The sequence below is a fragment of the Ambystoma mexicanum genome, chromosome 5q (genome assembly GCF_040938575.1).
Source record: "Ambystoma mexicanum isolate Mex_15411 chromosome 5q, UKY_AmexF1_1, whole genome shotgun sequence".
Classification (NCBI taxonomy): domain Eukaryota; kingdom Metazoa; phylum Chordata; class Amphibia; order Caudata; family Ambystomatidae; genus Ambystoma; species Ambystoma mexicanum.
In genome coordinates, this window is record NC_090933.1 from 1,240,643,519 (window position 1) to 1,240,659,058 (window position 15,540).

At 48.7% G+C, this 15,540-nt stretch overlaps 1 protein-coding gene across 2 annotated transcripts in view; it reads right to left on the reverse strand.

The window, feature by feature from the left end:
- Window positions 1-15,540, reverse strand: part of TOP1MT (DNA topoisomerase I mitochondrial) — a 1,647,637-nt gene that overhangs the window by 730,110 nt on the left and 901,987 nt on the right. For both annotated transcript variants that reach the window (XM_069621749.1, XM_069621750.1), the window contains exon 8: window positions 8,075-8,260. In XM_069621749.1, the coding sequence (XP_069477850.1) occupies window positions 8,075-8,260 (186 nt within the window). The remainder of the gene's footprint in view (window positions 1-8,074; window positions 8,261-15,540) is intronic.

The following is a 15,540-nucleotide window of genomic DNA, read 5'->3' on the forward strand; positions in this document are numbered from 1 at the left end:
AAATCTACTTGTCCCATAAATGAAATCTACTTGTCACTATGGTCGAAATGTATTAAAAATGGCACAGACACTGCATGCCATTTTATATTTGAGAATTGTCACGAAATTAATACAACACTGCATATTGAGCTGTAACTAAACGTTGGTCCATCGAAGTGTGTGGCTCTATGCTTCCAAAGCCAATGTATATATGACTTGGACAGCATGATTCAGTATGTTGAGGAAAACACTTATTTTACCAAAACTATCAAATTAATGCATTTCCAAATCACACTTTTTGGCATATCCATTCAATTGTCTTAAATATAAGGCGGTTTCACTCTCACTTCCCTATGGTGGGCGTGGGAAGAGTGAGGAAGAGGCACATTGAGCTTTAAGGTTGAATTAGTAGGTTTGATCTACAGTGCTAAAACGGAGACCATGGGACTCCTGTTTGAAAGATGGGATCTGCACAAAGATGAAAGAAGATTTACTTTATACCAGTATTATGTCACTGCATTTTAGCATCATCACCAGTGATAATGTGCAATTAATTGAAATATTTAGGTGGTGCATGAACTCTGAGCAAATGACATTGCATTTGCATGCATACACACAACTGCATAATTGTTGTCTTTCAAGTCATATACTCACTGCCCATAAACTGTAACAACTCTAGACTATCATACCCACTCAGTCCTACTCTTCCTTTGAATGCCTCGTCTGCAGGCTTGGTGTCTCTCCTATCCTCTCGCTGACTCTCGCCACTATCTATTCCTTATTGAGTGGTCGGACCTAACCTCCTCTCTCCTGGCTTCTACCTCTAGGCTTCTCTTCCTCTGAGACTTCAATATTCACCTTGACTCGCCGGATGCGTCCACTGGATTCTTCCGCAACCTCTGTGACTCTTTCCCTCAATCATTCTTCCCTCTGGTGCGACCCACACAGCCGGACACACCTTGTACGCTCTCATCTCAGCAGACATCCCAATCTCCAACTATCTCACTACACCCCTCTCGTGGTCTGACCATGCTCTGTCATCTCATCTGGATCTCTTGAATCCTGCGATCTAGCTCCTGCTCGCATTGCCAGTCTCCTTCTCAGTCATTCGACTGATGAAGCGAGTGTCAGTTGCTGCTTTCGCCTCCACTTTCATTCCCCTTCCTGCCACTGGCACTCACAAGGACACTGCCCTTATTAACCTTCACCTCTCCATCTCCAACACCCTGGAAATCCTTGCCCCCGCCATGAGGAGCCGCATTAATCCTGCCTCCAAGTGCAACACCTGGTATGACCCCGACCTAGCCTCTCAGAAACGCATATGCAGAGTTGCTGTACCAAAGTGGCGGGAACAAGCACATCCACTGACTGGCCTGCCGCCTGCTCCAACAGCAAGAGAGACTCTCCGTCTGCTCCAAGAAGAGGGCCCATATCCAAACCTGCATCTCTGGTGCCACCAACAACACGGCTTAACTGTTCAAAATCTTCAAGGTACTCGCCAATCAAACTGCAGTCTCTACTCCTCCTCTCCCTTCCCAGGCCCTCAGTACTGCATTGGCCTCCCACTTCACATCAAAAACTCAGGACATCCTGTCCCCACTCTCTTCTACTGCCCTCCCTTCTCTCTCACCCGCTCTGTGGCCTATCGTGCACCCCCTGCACCACCCACCCTCCCCTCCTTCTCCCCCATTGCATCTGATGAGGTCGCTAAACAAGTCCTCTCTATTGAGGTCTACTCCAAACAGGTGCTCCCCTACTCCTTAAGAAATATCAAGGACAACGTTCCCTCCCTTGATGATATGGTATTTATAACGCGCCTATACATAAGTGTTTCAAGGCGTGATGAGGCAAGGGAGGGGGAACAAGGGGAGGACAGACAACGATCATACTAGGCCATTTGTTATTCAGATCGTGCAAGTGCATGGGATTGGGAAAGGGAAAAGTGCGGGGGGGAGGGAGAAGGGACAGTGCAGTACATGGGAATAGAATAATAAGTAAAAGTAACGGCCAGCAGAGGGCAAGTGCAGACATGAGGTGTCAAGTGCTGGTAGTGGGACTCAAGGGATACAGAAACAGTCCCCAAGTGCGGGGGGGATGCCAGGAAGGCAGTGCAGGTCTGTGTGACTGGCGGGGGTGGGGGGCTTGGGCCCGGGATCAGAGTGTGGCCAGGTAACCAGTGCAGATTCCGTTTCAGCCAGGTTGTCAGCAGGGGAGAGGAGGAGAAAAGACAGTAGCAAAGGTTTTGAGGTGCTTCCGGAACCGGAGATGGTTCTCATCAAGTTTCAGGGAGGCAGGGAGGCTGTTCCAGAGGTAAGCCCCAGCCGAAAAAATAGATCTACCACCAACTCGTTGCTTGGAGTAGCGACTGAACCTGAGAGAATTGGAGGCGGATGAGCGAAGAGCTCGAGAAGGAAGATATTTAGGAAGCGAGAGTTGAAGGTATTGAGGACCCAGGGCCCAGAAGGCCTTGTGGACAATGCAGAGTGTTTTGAACTTGATCCTCGCAGCCACAGGGAGCCAGTGCAGAGATTTCAGTCCTGGAGAGATCCGATCCCTGGGCTTGAGGCCAAGGACAAGTCTCGCAGTCCTGTTCTGGATGAGTTGCAGAGGGCAGAGAGTAGAGGAAGGCAGATTTAGAAAGAGGCTGTTGCAGTAGTCCAGCCTAGAGGGAACCAGAGCTTTGGAGATAGTAAGCTTCTGGGGGAAGGAAAGGAAACGTAGAATACCTCTGAGGAGGTGCAGCTGGTAGTGTGACTTCTTAGAGACATCAGATGGGAGGAGGAAGGTGTCATGATTCCTGCCCCTCATGTCCCCATCCCTCCAAGTTGTCAGGCTGGAGTCAGGCCACGATCACCTACATGGCCCTCAAGGGCAACTCCATCCCTCCAAAGACCCACTTGGAGTCAGACTTGGCACCTATGGCACCAGACTCACTCTCATAGGATAACATTGGGGATTGGACTTGTAGTGCATTGATGGGGACAAGATGGATGCCCCCACATATTTCGGTTCCCAGAACTGCATGTGCAGTCTAGTCTTTTGGGTGTGGTTCAGCCCAGAGACACCCGGGATACCCAGAGACTAATTAAGCCACGCCCAGGCTGAGAAACATGCTTTGCGTTTTCTGCACCTGCAGCGTGACAATCACCGTGTTCGGATCGGTCTCCAGTAGGCCTGCATCTTTCTTCTGCGCTCAGCTCCTGCAAGAACAAGAACACCGTTAGGAACAGCCTTACCTTGCAGCGCTTCTGCCCATCATTCACCGCTCCTTCTGTTCTGCGGGCATCTTCGGCGATGTCATTCCCATCCCGGCACACCGCTTCCTAAGGAAAAGGGAAAAGAACAGCAAAAAGGCATTAGTAAGCATTCAGCAAATCTTCGCTTATTTTTAAAGACTGTACGAGCTTCAAACGCTTACCTGAATCCCAGCCGCTCTGGGGGAACTCTGTCTCCGGAACTTCTCATCCATCTGCAAGAGGGAAAAGACACTCCAGGTTAGCGTGGAAACATCTAGAGGCGCCAAATACCACGCCTACTCAGCGCATTTCTTCTTCATAACCGGCATCCACGCTGAAAACGTCGCGGCACCTAAAAGACACAGAAAAAGAACTCAGTTCAATACAAATACGAAAGGGTTGCATCGCGCTCTCACTCAACTTCAGCGCTACTCATCTCAGCAGCACGTCGCCATCCCCGGACGCCGGCCATCATCGAAGGAAGGAAAGGAACGAAGTTAGAGAACTTCTTGCCAGTGAAGTAACTAGGCAGCAACGAGCCTGCATCAATCAACACGCCCATGCGCTGAAAGCAGGACGGAGAGCACACTTTCCAAGAAAACAAGGTGAGCTGTGGATCAACGGGAAGGGTTGGACCCTGGGGAAGAAGGGGTTCAAGCACACAGACAATAGGGAGTTAAACTCTACCAATCTGTGTTTCAGGCCCAGTCTCCAGTAGAGTAGACTCCAGGGAAGGGTTTGAGGTCGTAAGAGGTCAGAACAGGCTGAGTGACGTCCCCCTGGATACCAGGTGAGCGTTACAGAAGGAGAGTGAGGAGTCAAAGATGACCCTGAGGTCATTAGCCTCACGGGTTGGGACAGGAGGAGGGCCAAGAGAGGCCGGCCAGAGAGCGACAGGAAAGGAGGGAGCGGGTGTGCCGATGAGGAGAATCTCAGTCTTACTGGCATTAAGACAGAGGTCATTGGCGGAACACCACTCCTGGATTGCAGACATTCAGAGATGAGACGGAGAAGCTGTGGCCGAAGGTAGCCTGAAAATGAGCCGAGTGTCGTCCGCATAGCACTGAAAGTTGGGCAGAGAGCGGCAATGCGGTGGGAAAGAAGTGCCAGGTATAGGTTGAACAGCCAGGAAGAGAGGTTAGACCCCTGGGGGACACCACAGGTAGAGAAAAAGATGGCGGAGAGGAAGGGCCCAAGTTGGACATGGAAGGCTCGGACAGAGGAAAGATGTCAGCCAAGCCAGGGCCTGACCGGTGATACCAAAGATCCAGTCTTGGCTGATTTCTGCAATCACTTCTTTGCCACTGGCTCCTTAGCATTACCTCGCAAGCACTCTTCTGCACCCTCTCCTTAATAAGCCTTCTACCAACCCTTCCTGCCCAGCAAACTACCGTCCTTTCTCCATTACCTCCTTCCTGGGCAATCTCTTGGAGAAGCTGGCCATCTCCCAACTGATCCACCACACTGAATCGGTTGGTTGTCTCCACGTCCATCAGTCTAACTTCAGAGCAGACATAGGCACGGAAATGGTTCCCCTGAACACCTGTGAAGACTTGCTCTCCAATCTCCATTCCAACTCTCCTTCCGTTCTCATCCTTCTTGATCTTTCCTCTGCTTTGAGACGGTCAATCATGCTACCTTACAAATCAGCTCTGTGATCCCCTTGGCATCACAGACCTGGCACTGGATTGGTTGACCTTCCTATCTGACCGACCTTCCTAGGTTTCTCTCCACCACATTCTCCACCTGAGGCATCCCTCAGCATCTATCCTCTCACCGTGGCTCTTCAACATCTACCTTGCCCCTCTGGCCCACTTAATCTCCACCATCTCTCCTCGCTTCCAGTGTTATGCGTACGCAGCTCTTTCAAGCTTCCCTCCGCTTGCTCCTCTTTCTACCCTCTCATTCCTGACTGATTGCTATTCAGGCATGGCGCGCTGCTAAGGATTCCTGTCTTAATGCCAATAAGACTGCGATCCTTCTCATTAGGACCCCATGCTCCCTCCTACTCTCTAGCTGCCCCTCCAATGGTCCCCTCACCCTCTTGTGAGGCAAAAAACCTTGGCGTTATCTTCGTCGACTCTTTCTCCTCACATTGCGGACCCTACCAAGAAGGCCCACTTTCAGCTGCATCGCCCCAGAGGCATTCTTCCTTTCCTCACCTTCATCCAGAAACTCAATGCCTCCAGAGCTCTGGTGCTCTCCAGGAATGACTACTGCAACAGCCTCTTCCTCAATCTGCATTCATCCTCCCTTCGCCCCCTTAAACTAATCCAGAACAGGGCTGCAAAACGTATCTGTGGCCTCAAGCTCAGGGCTGCATCTCTCCAGCCCTAACATGTCTCCACTTGCTCCCAGTGGCTGCAAGGATCAACTTCATGACCCTCTGCATCACCCACAAGGCTTTCTAGGACCAGGGACCCCGCTACATCCAACTCTCTCTCCCTAAATACCTTCCTACTAGAGCCCTTCGGTCATGTAGCTCCAACTCTCTGCAGTTCAGACTCTTTTCCAAGCAGCGAGTTGGGGGGTGGGAGGGGGACTTAAATCAATTTCCTCGGGAAGAGCCTCCCTCTGGAATGGCCTCCCTGCCCCTCTCAAGCTTGAGCCGGATCTCCTTAAATTCGGAAGCTTCTCAAGACCCTCCTTTTATCTTCTCCCTTCCCTCCCTCTTCCCCCTCCCCTGCTAATGCCCCCCTCTGGCGCAGTGACTGGATGCCTGGTCCCTTCAGAGCTCCACAGGGCACCAGGCCCTCCCCGCACAGGCTACCCCAGCACCCTGTCTTCCTGACCCCCCACACCCTACTAAACTGCACTTGCCCTCCTTCTGGCCCCTTTCTGCCACCCCCCCTCCAACTAGCCTGGCGGGGTGCGACTTCCTGCTGAGCCTGGTCCACCCACGTTTCTTGCACTTAGCATGTGGTCCCGGTGAGCACCCCGGTCCTCACTCCCTGCATCCCCTGGCACTTGCGTACCTTGCCTCCCTTCAGCACTTGCCCAGCCCCATGGGCACTCTTCTTCCCCTCCTCCTCCCCCTGCGCTTGTATACCTACTCTTGCACCTGACCTCCCTCCCACCCTAGCTTTTCCCCTTGACTCTGACCTACTACCCTCCTCCACTTCCTCCCCCCTGCACTTCTTGTTACTGCACTTACACAATCCGAATGACACGAGGCCTAATAGGACCCTGCCCCCCCCACCCTTTTCTTCCTGTGGCGCCTTGAAACATTGTTGTATAGGCGCTTTACACATAACCAATAAATAAATAGACCTCTTCTTTATGGGCTTGTCACTACATTGAAAACCTTTGTTCATTTATATTAAAACTCCCCCCCACTGAATGGCCTTTGCATTGTTCAGAGTCTGGAGAAACTAGAAAAACATGAGGAATCCTTATGCTCTGGTCATATATATATATATAGGATGAGTTGGAGGAAAGCATGCATCATATATAGTAACAGACCTTTGCATGTCTGAGCTTGAACATAATGTACTAATAGGGCTTTCACAAGCTTCTCCATTACCAATAAAGGTGATCCTACATTCTGCTGATAAACTAAGAATTGGCCCAAGAAAATATGCCATCGCCTAGCACCAAAGACGGTTCCAGATAACGTTTGCATTCAGCTTAAATGCTAAATTGGCAAGAACATGTTCAAAGTTTTCTAACTTTGCAAACAAATGCAACCCTCTGACCTACTAACCTTATCTGGAGGGTCCAGACACCTAAAAAGAGCACTGTCTGGACATATTGAATTTAAGAAGCCATGAGGCTCTCAGACAAATTGTTCAAAAGAGTGGCTGCTACGACCTGAAACTCATTTGCCTCAGAAATGAGGGCACAACCATCCCAGTATTCCTTTTGGATGAACCACAAAAAGCTCCTGTTACGCAATTTAAGTCTCTTTGCCCATCTTCATTTGCTATATTTCCTCCTCTGTCTCCTTCTGTCCCACCAGTTCCCAGCTCCCGTGATCGTAGAACTTCTAGAATCAAATTTGCAGGGTGCCATTTCACTCGTAGTTATAGCCTAGAACAGATACCAGCATCAACATTTGATTCCCCAGGCTGACGACTGTCATACAAATATGCCTACGTTATTTAAAGGATAATGGGTCATTATCTCATTTCTTTCTCGTCCCATTCCCTAATCTTTTGGGTCACCTTAGAAACAGGCAATACACACCTTTCCAACCATTTATTTCTACAATCCTTGACTGCACCCAGAGAAAGGAGAATTTGTCAGTAAATACTACCTGAAAGTCTCTTTACAACTGATTCCCTTTCTATAATAGCAGGAAGGCATCCTGCCAGACAGCCTGTTTATGTCTCCTTCGGTGACAGGCATTCAATGTGGTGCAGTGCTGCTGGAAGATACAATGCGTCAGCAAGTCTCATAAATGTTATTTATGTGTACCTGCGAGTCCGAAGATGATTGCATTCGGTTTTCCGCATTGGGTCACACAAAGATAGACAATAGAGAGGAAAAGCATTGACTGGTCTTGTTGAGCTATTGAGGAATGCACAGAGGGACTGGCACACAGTACCTGACTGACCCCAACCCTAGTGGATCTTGCAAAACTCTGGCATCAGTGCCCATAGGTGATCATCATTGTACATTGGCAAAAGGTTCTGGTACATCTCACGCAGAAGCTACATTTGTGCTACACTGTGCAATAGGCCCTCCCCTTTCCCAGAAGTAGCTCCAGTTTATTGAGTGAAGCCTGATATCCAGGAGCAGCACCTAATTTATATTTCCATCCCAGCAATTGTAAGCATTTACTTCAACCCGTTTTACTATTCTTTCGAAAGCATACAAATTCAGCTCAAGAAAACAAAACAGAAATGCATTAGGTTTACCTCCTTCAGAACAGGCACTTTATTGTAGTAGCGGATGGAGTCTTTTCCAAGGAAGTCAAACTCCACTACGTATTCTTGACCGTCTAACTTTGGGTAAAGTTTAATGTGCTCAACACGCAAGGAGCAGCAGCCAACTGTGTCCGCCGTCTCTCCTTCCTCCTTCTCATTACCTGCTCTCAGGGCAAGCTTTGGGGTAGAGAAGAAACATTCATAATGTCATGAATTGTATTTCATCACAAAACGTACATCCAAACTTGTCCGTTCAAAGATGCTAAAACGCAAGAAAAGGAGGGTCCTATATAACACTCAATCACTTCAAGTGTAATACAATTTTGCAGAGTGCCGGCCCTGAAGCAGGAAGACCAGTTGAAGTGTTCACTAGCTCATGTTAATACAGAGTGGTTGTAGTGGACAAGAAGATAAACAATGTAAGGTGTGCACATTTGTTTAGCAAACAAAATAAGTCATTAACATTTGTAACTTATATAATGCTGCATATCATTATTTGAGCCTTACTAGAAGATAAGCTAGCTTTCACTGTCATCCGGTACAATGCAGCAAACAAAAGCTAATGAGAGCTCTGATAATTTCATATAAAGATAATTTAATTTGATCCATTATTATAGTACATTACACACTATGCAACATCATTTGTAACGCAATGAAAAAAAATAAGGCCAGGGAAAACCAGGCTATGCTCTAAAGCAACTGCTCACAAAAAAGCCAATTTTTGCTGCACCCTCAGGTTTGTATCGATTAAGAAATAACAGTATGAAAGACACTATTGTGAATAAAGTACAAGTTACTCACTGTTGTAACACATGCACTCCTGGTTGACAGTGTTTTCCCCTGTATTCATGGCATATCTGTCCATAGAGGCACACGACTGGGGTATATTGCAGAGAAAAATTATCAAAGCAGTAGCCACATAAGTGATGCAACCCATAGCTGGTTGAGCTCCCCTGCTTAGTCGGTCCGCTTTTTTCTATCTCTCAAAGAAGACACCTGTTAGGCAGAATTATAGGCAGTACCCTTTGGGAACACCACACACAATTAAGACTACAAGTGACAGTGCAAATTCACCTTTGGTGCAAGCCTGTACTACACAGTAAAAGTGGTAGAGATGGCTGAGCAGCCAGACTTCTCTCAAGAGCAAGTGAGCAGTATCAATAGTTACACAAAGGACAACAATTACTACGATTCAAACAAACACTGACTCAAGGTTTCTGAGTAAAAGAATATACATTTATGTACACATCAGTTGTAGAACATCTCACTAAAGTAAAGCAGTTTAAAAATCACACTCTGAATACACCACACCACTCCCAATAGGTTCCAGACAAGTTAAGCTCACAAAATTAAGTGGGAGCAAAATGGCACTCCAGAAATGTAAAAGGGAGGGAAAGACAAAGTTAGCCAGAAATTGAATAGCACCAACAGGTAAGTAAGCGGGGCAATCTAGAAAGAGGAACTACAGTGATGAATCAAAACAAAAAGGCTTAGGGCCAAAGTCAATAGGACAAAAGTCTTTTGCTCAAGATGAGACAGTTCAGGGTAGTTCGCGGTTAAGTCTTTGCCAAGGGTTCCGGACAAAGTTGGTCAGCAGAAAAGTTAGTTTAAAGAGTAGAGAAGGATAAGCCCTCGGATTGGATAAAGATTTCACACACTATCACCGTGGCTGAAAGAAACGAACAACCGGATTTGAACAGTACCTTTAATTGGAAAAGAAGCTGTAGCTGAGGCAGACGTTCCTGGTAGTTCCTGCAGGCTCACGCTACCTGAAGCGACTGTTGGATTGACATGAAGTAGGAAGAATGGAGGGTCCTGCACTACCCAGTGAAGAAACCAGCAGCAGAGCAAAGCAACAAATAAAAGGTGCGCTCCTTAAAACCCAAGCAGGGCCGAAACTTCCTGGCTATCCAGCCCACTGTAGCTCTGTACAGCGAATTCGACCAGAAGAGGGAGTCCTGGCTTGCAGTTTGGGCGAACTGGTTGGTCCCACCAGCTCAGGGGAAGAAGATTCCTGGAGGATCTTCTCTGTCGTTGGAGTTCGAGGATTCGGACCGGCAGCAGGGCTTCGCGGGCGGTTCAGTCGTGGTAGGGGTCCTCTTCCGTCAGCTCCTCGTCGGTTCTTTTGTCCAGACCCAGAGACCTGCTTTTTATGCAGTTTTCCCCCATTCACACGCCGGGACAGTCAGCACAGCCAATCAGTTCAGAGTGTGACATGGCTCTCCAAGGAGACCCTGTGCAGGGAGTCCTAAACCCCTCCCTCACATCCTGTCTCCGCCAGATATTCAGGCGCCTAAGGAGGGTTTCTGCGTAGAAGACTGTGAAAAGACGGTGAACAAAGGAATCAACCCGTGTTTGGCATGCAGAGTAAAACACGAGAAAGACTTTTACAGAAAGAAATGGCCAATAAACCCAGCCAGAACCAAAATAAAACATATATGGTCTAGCGGGCTTAAGTTTGAGGCTACCAAGATAGCCTAAAACAATACCAAGGTTATTTAAGATAACCGCAGTAGGTAAAATAGGGTAGTTACCACTGCCACCAGCCTAGTTTTTATGAAAAGGAAGCGAAACAATGCTCCAAGAGAAACAGACAAAAATAGATAAGTATTAACCCTTTCCATTACTCTATGTAAGATAGGGTGTACTGGGTCTGTGGTTTTACAGAGGCTAATAAAGTTAATGGCAACTTTATATGTTATGGGAGACAGTAGTCAGTCCCAGAAAATGGAGTCTGAGTTTGGAAGTCTAAAAGACAACCCAGTGTCACTGTACTGAAGGTGCTGTGTGAGACACAGTAAAAAGATGCCTGTGGAGTAGGTGAGGCTCCACAGTCTATGAACACAAAAAATGTTAAACACACAGAAAAACACATGTAAGAGTGGGAAAAAAGGCTCACACTCTTACCAGGTGAAAAAATAAATCCTAGAAATCCAGCAAAGCTGCTGAGGGCTCAGTAGGTAAGGGAAATTAGCCATTCTGGAGAATTCTCCCTAACACGCAACAGTCCCTCATTATTAATAGCATGGAGTGTAGCCGCATGGAAAAGAAAACTAACAACTAAAAGTAGATTTCGGCGAGTAAGCTGTACTTATCAATATCACTCTTGTCATTTCCTCCATAATAATGAGAGTTGAAAAGAAGGAAGAGCTAATCGAGGATGACATTCTTCAGGACAGATTGACCAAATTGGTTATCTACTTTGGTGTGAAAGAGCAGAGTGGTATTTACAGACTGCCAGACCGATAGCCTGGTCATTGATTTAGAAATTAACAGCACATTTTCAGATAACTAAACAGACTTGGAGAAGCAATTTTCTCAAATGATTTAATGGTGAAAACTACTAAGACACTATTTAATTCAAAGCAACATGAACAACTGAAAATGTCTCAATTGGTTAGAATATGTGCAAAGACCCGACTAGTCCACCACACGAGATTTCTTGAAGGACTTTAGTTTGATCAACATGCAAACACGCAAGTGTAAAGGTTCATTTGAAACTCTAGTTCATTGATGAAAACCAACTATCAACCTCTGATTTTGCAACCGGGTAGAGTAAAACCAAGCAGCCTTCTGTTTTGTACTCCTAAAACCATGCCGCTAGGCCACTGGTGAGCAAGTAGCAACCCTCCAGGCATTGGTCTGCAACTGTTACAAGCTTTAGCCAACCCAATCAATGGTAAAGGATCTTGTGATACCTAAACCAAAACATCTGGAGGGTAGCATGTTGCCCACAACCAAGCTCGAATTATGGGGAAGGATGCAGGACTAAGCCTCCCTCCTAAAAACAGACTTTTTTCACACAAAGATAAAGTGGAAGTAGTAAAAGAAATGAAAAAGGAAAGCTGGTCACTACAACTACTTTGGCACACTATTTGTTAAGATCCTTGTTCTTTTCCCAAAGTGAGATGCACTGAATAAGCGAACAGAGTTACACATGGAGGTGCATCGGCTAGAGGCAGGGACCTCCTCCAAATACAAAAGACATCGGACAATGTGTTGAATTGGCTCTAGGGTCGGATTTAAGGCAGCCAAGGCCGAGCTCTGGTGAAGAACAAGTTACTCTCTTACCTGGTAATGTTCTTTCAATGGGATGGTCCGACGACGTATTCCATATCTATGACATGTAATCACCACAGCTGTGCTGCTTCGGAAACTTTTTTCGGCGTCTGCGTCCTGCGTCGATGCGCCGTCGTCGAGGGCCTCCTCCGACGTCCGACGTCATCCGATGTGATAAGTAGGACGCACGACGCCCGTAGCCTCAGTTGTAGTTTTTTCCCCCAGAACGTGTGACACTAGACAACTGCCAGTCAGACACAAAGCCTTGCGGAACGCAAGTTGCAATCGCAAACGAAATTCTGCAGCGGGGAAGGCATGGAGGGAGCAATATGGAATACGTCGTCGGACCATCCCATCGAAAGAACGTTACCAGGTAAGAGAGTAACTTGTTCTTCGAGGGGATTGGGTCCTCTGACGTATTCCATATCTATGACAGCCTCCCAAAGCAGTACCAAGCAAGGAGGTGGGAAAGAAGAACAAGTTACTTTCTTACCTGGTAACGTTCTTTCGATGGGATGGTCCGACGACGTATTCCATATCTATGACATGTAATCACCACAGCTGTGCTGCTTCGGAAACTTTTTTCGGCGTCTGCGTCCTGCGTCGATGACGGCGATGCGCCGTCGTCGAGGGCCTCCTCCGACGTCATCCGATGTGATAAGTAGGACGCACGACGCCCGTAGCCTCAGTTGTAGTTTTTTCCCCCAGAACGTGTGACACTAGTCAACTGCCAGTCAGACACAAAGCCTTGCGGAACGTAAGCTGCAATCGCAAAAGAAATTCTGCAGCGGGGAAGGCAGGGCGGGAGCGATATGGAATACGTCGTCGGACCATCTCATCGAAAGAACGTTACCAGGTAAGAAAGTAACTTGTTCTTCGAGGGGATTGGGTCCTCCGACGTATTCCATATCTATGACAGCCTCCCAAAGCAGTACCAGAGCAAGGAGGAGGGAAAGAATTTAGAATCAAGATTTAGAATAGCCAATCAAATAGCAGAGCAAAGGACCGCCTTGCCAAAGGCCAGATCCTGTGCTCGGATGGAATCGAGGGAATAATGACGTACAAATGTATGTACTGAAGCCCAGGTGGCTGCATCACAGATGTTGCGAATAGGAACACCCCTCTGCAGGGCAGTAGACGCAGCCATACCCCTGGTAGAATCGGCCCGCAAGCCAGCCGGTGGGTCCTTACCCGCCAAGCGGTAGCACTCCGAGATGGCCAAAATAATCCAGCGAGACAAAGTCTGTTTCGTCACATCCTGCCCCAAACGCTTTCCAGCGTAACCAATAAAGAGTTGATCGTCCACTCTGACCCGGGACATGCGTGAAACATAAAAGCTTAAAGCTCTCCTAGGATCAAGCCTATGGAGCCTCTCCTCTTCCTTACCAGGAAGCGGAGGAGGATAGAATGCCGGAAGAACAACCTTCTGGGCCAAATGAAATTCCGTCACTACCTTCGGAAGAAAAGAAGGACGAACTCTTAAGGACAACCCTGTCCTTGTGAAATACAGTGAAGGGAGGCTTAAGTGAAAGTGCCTGTAACTCACTCACTCTGCGAGCGGAAGTAACCGCAACTAAAAACACAGTTTTCAGAGTTAACAGCCTCAAAGGGCAAGAATGTAAAGGCTCAAACGGAGCACCCATAAGAAACTTAAGAACAAGGTTTAAATCCCAACCGGGCACCAGGAAAGGTGACAGAGGGAACACATTAGTGAGCCCTTTCAGAAACTGTGAAATCAAAGGGATTTTAAAGTAAGAAAACTCTTCAGACGAGCGCTTAAAGATGGACAGCGCCGCCAGGTAACCTTTAACGGTACCCACTTGCAAGCCCCTGTGGGCCAAAGAAAGTAAAAAGGACAGAACCATGGGGATGTCACATGCAAAAGGATCCACATTCTGAACTCTGCACCAGTCGCAGAACTTACGCCAACGGCACAGAGACTTTGTTGCTGGCCTTCGGGCCGAAAGCAACACCTCCATCACGTCCTCAGGGAGGTCCCAATCCTTATACCTCAACCTTTCAGAAGCCAAGCGTGAAGGTTGAGGGATCTGACCTCTGGATGGAGAACCTGACCCCCCTCCCGTGAGAGCAGATCGTCTCGGTAGGGAAGACGATGTGGAGGGCAGATGGATAAGTCGAGAAGGTCCGGGTACCACGTCCTCCGAGCCCACGCCGGGGCAATGAGGATCATCCGGGAACCGAACTTCCGTAACCTCCGCAGCACTTGCGGGATGACGGGGACTGGAGGAAACGCGTACAGCAGCGGGAATGAACACTCCACGACGAACGCGTCCCCTAAGGCTCCTTTTGGAGGAAATTCCCGCGAGCAAAACCTTTCGCACTTCCGGTTGACACTGGAGGCGAAGAGATCCACTTGAGGGGTCCCCTAAAGGGCGAAGATCTCCAGGAGAATCTCCTGAGCCACCTCCCACTCGTGAGAGATTGCGCTCTGCCTGCTCAGAGCGTCCGCCGTCACGTTCTCGTCTCCGGCCAGATGAACTGCCGAGATCGAAACTTCCTGCTGGATGGCCCAGAACTGGAGCTGCATCGCCTCCCTGCACAGAGGAAGTGACCCTGCCCCCCCCTTTTTGTTGAGGTAGTGCATGGCCACTGTATTGTCCGTCAGGATCAAGACACTCTTTCCTCGCACAGTCGGCAGAAAAGCCTTCAGGGCTAGCCTGATGGCCCTCAGCTCCAAAAGATTGATATGGAGTCTGGACTCCGACGGAGACCAACGACCGCTGACTGTCAGCCCGTTGGCATGAGCTCCCCATCCCGTGAGGGATGCATCCGTCACGATCGTCACCTCCGGCCAGGGAAGCCAAAATGGAGCCCCCTTCATCAAGTTGCCATCGACGGCCCACCACAGAAGATCCCGGGCGACCGAGGGCGGCACCTGAACCGGGTCCGACATCCTGCCGGAGGACTGCGACCATTGCGTCTTGAGTGCCCACTGCAAAGATCTCATCCGCAGGCGAGCCTCTGGCACCAGAAGAATGCAGGATGCCATGAGGCCGAGCAACCTCAAGAACTCGAACGCAGGGAGCGTCTGGGCATGCTGAAACTTGTGCACCATCTGCTGAATGTGAAGAGCCCTCACCTGGGGAGGAAAACACTGCCCCAGGGAAGTGTCGAGCACTGCTCCGATGTACTGGAGCCGCTGTGTTGGCGTCAAATGGGACTTCTTTAAATTGAGGGAGAAGCCCAGCCTGGGAAGGGAGCGGCAGGTGACGGACAGATGATCCAAGACTTGCTCGGGAGAGCTCCCCCTGATCAACCAATCGTCCAGGTAGGGGTAGACGTGAATCCCCCCTTTCGTGAGGTGCGCTGCCACCACTACCATGAGCTTGGTGAAGACCCTCGGGGCGGAGGTCAATCCGAACGGCAGGACCCAAAAC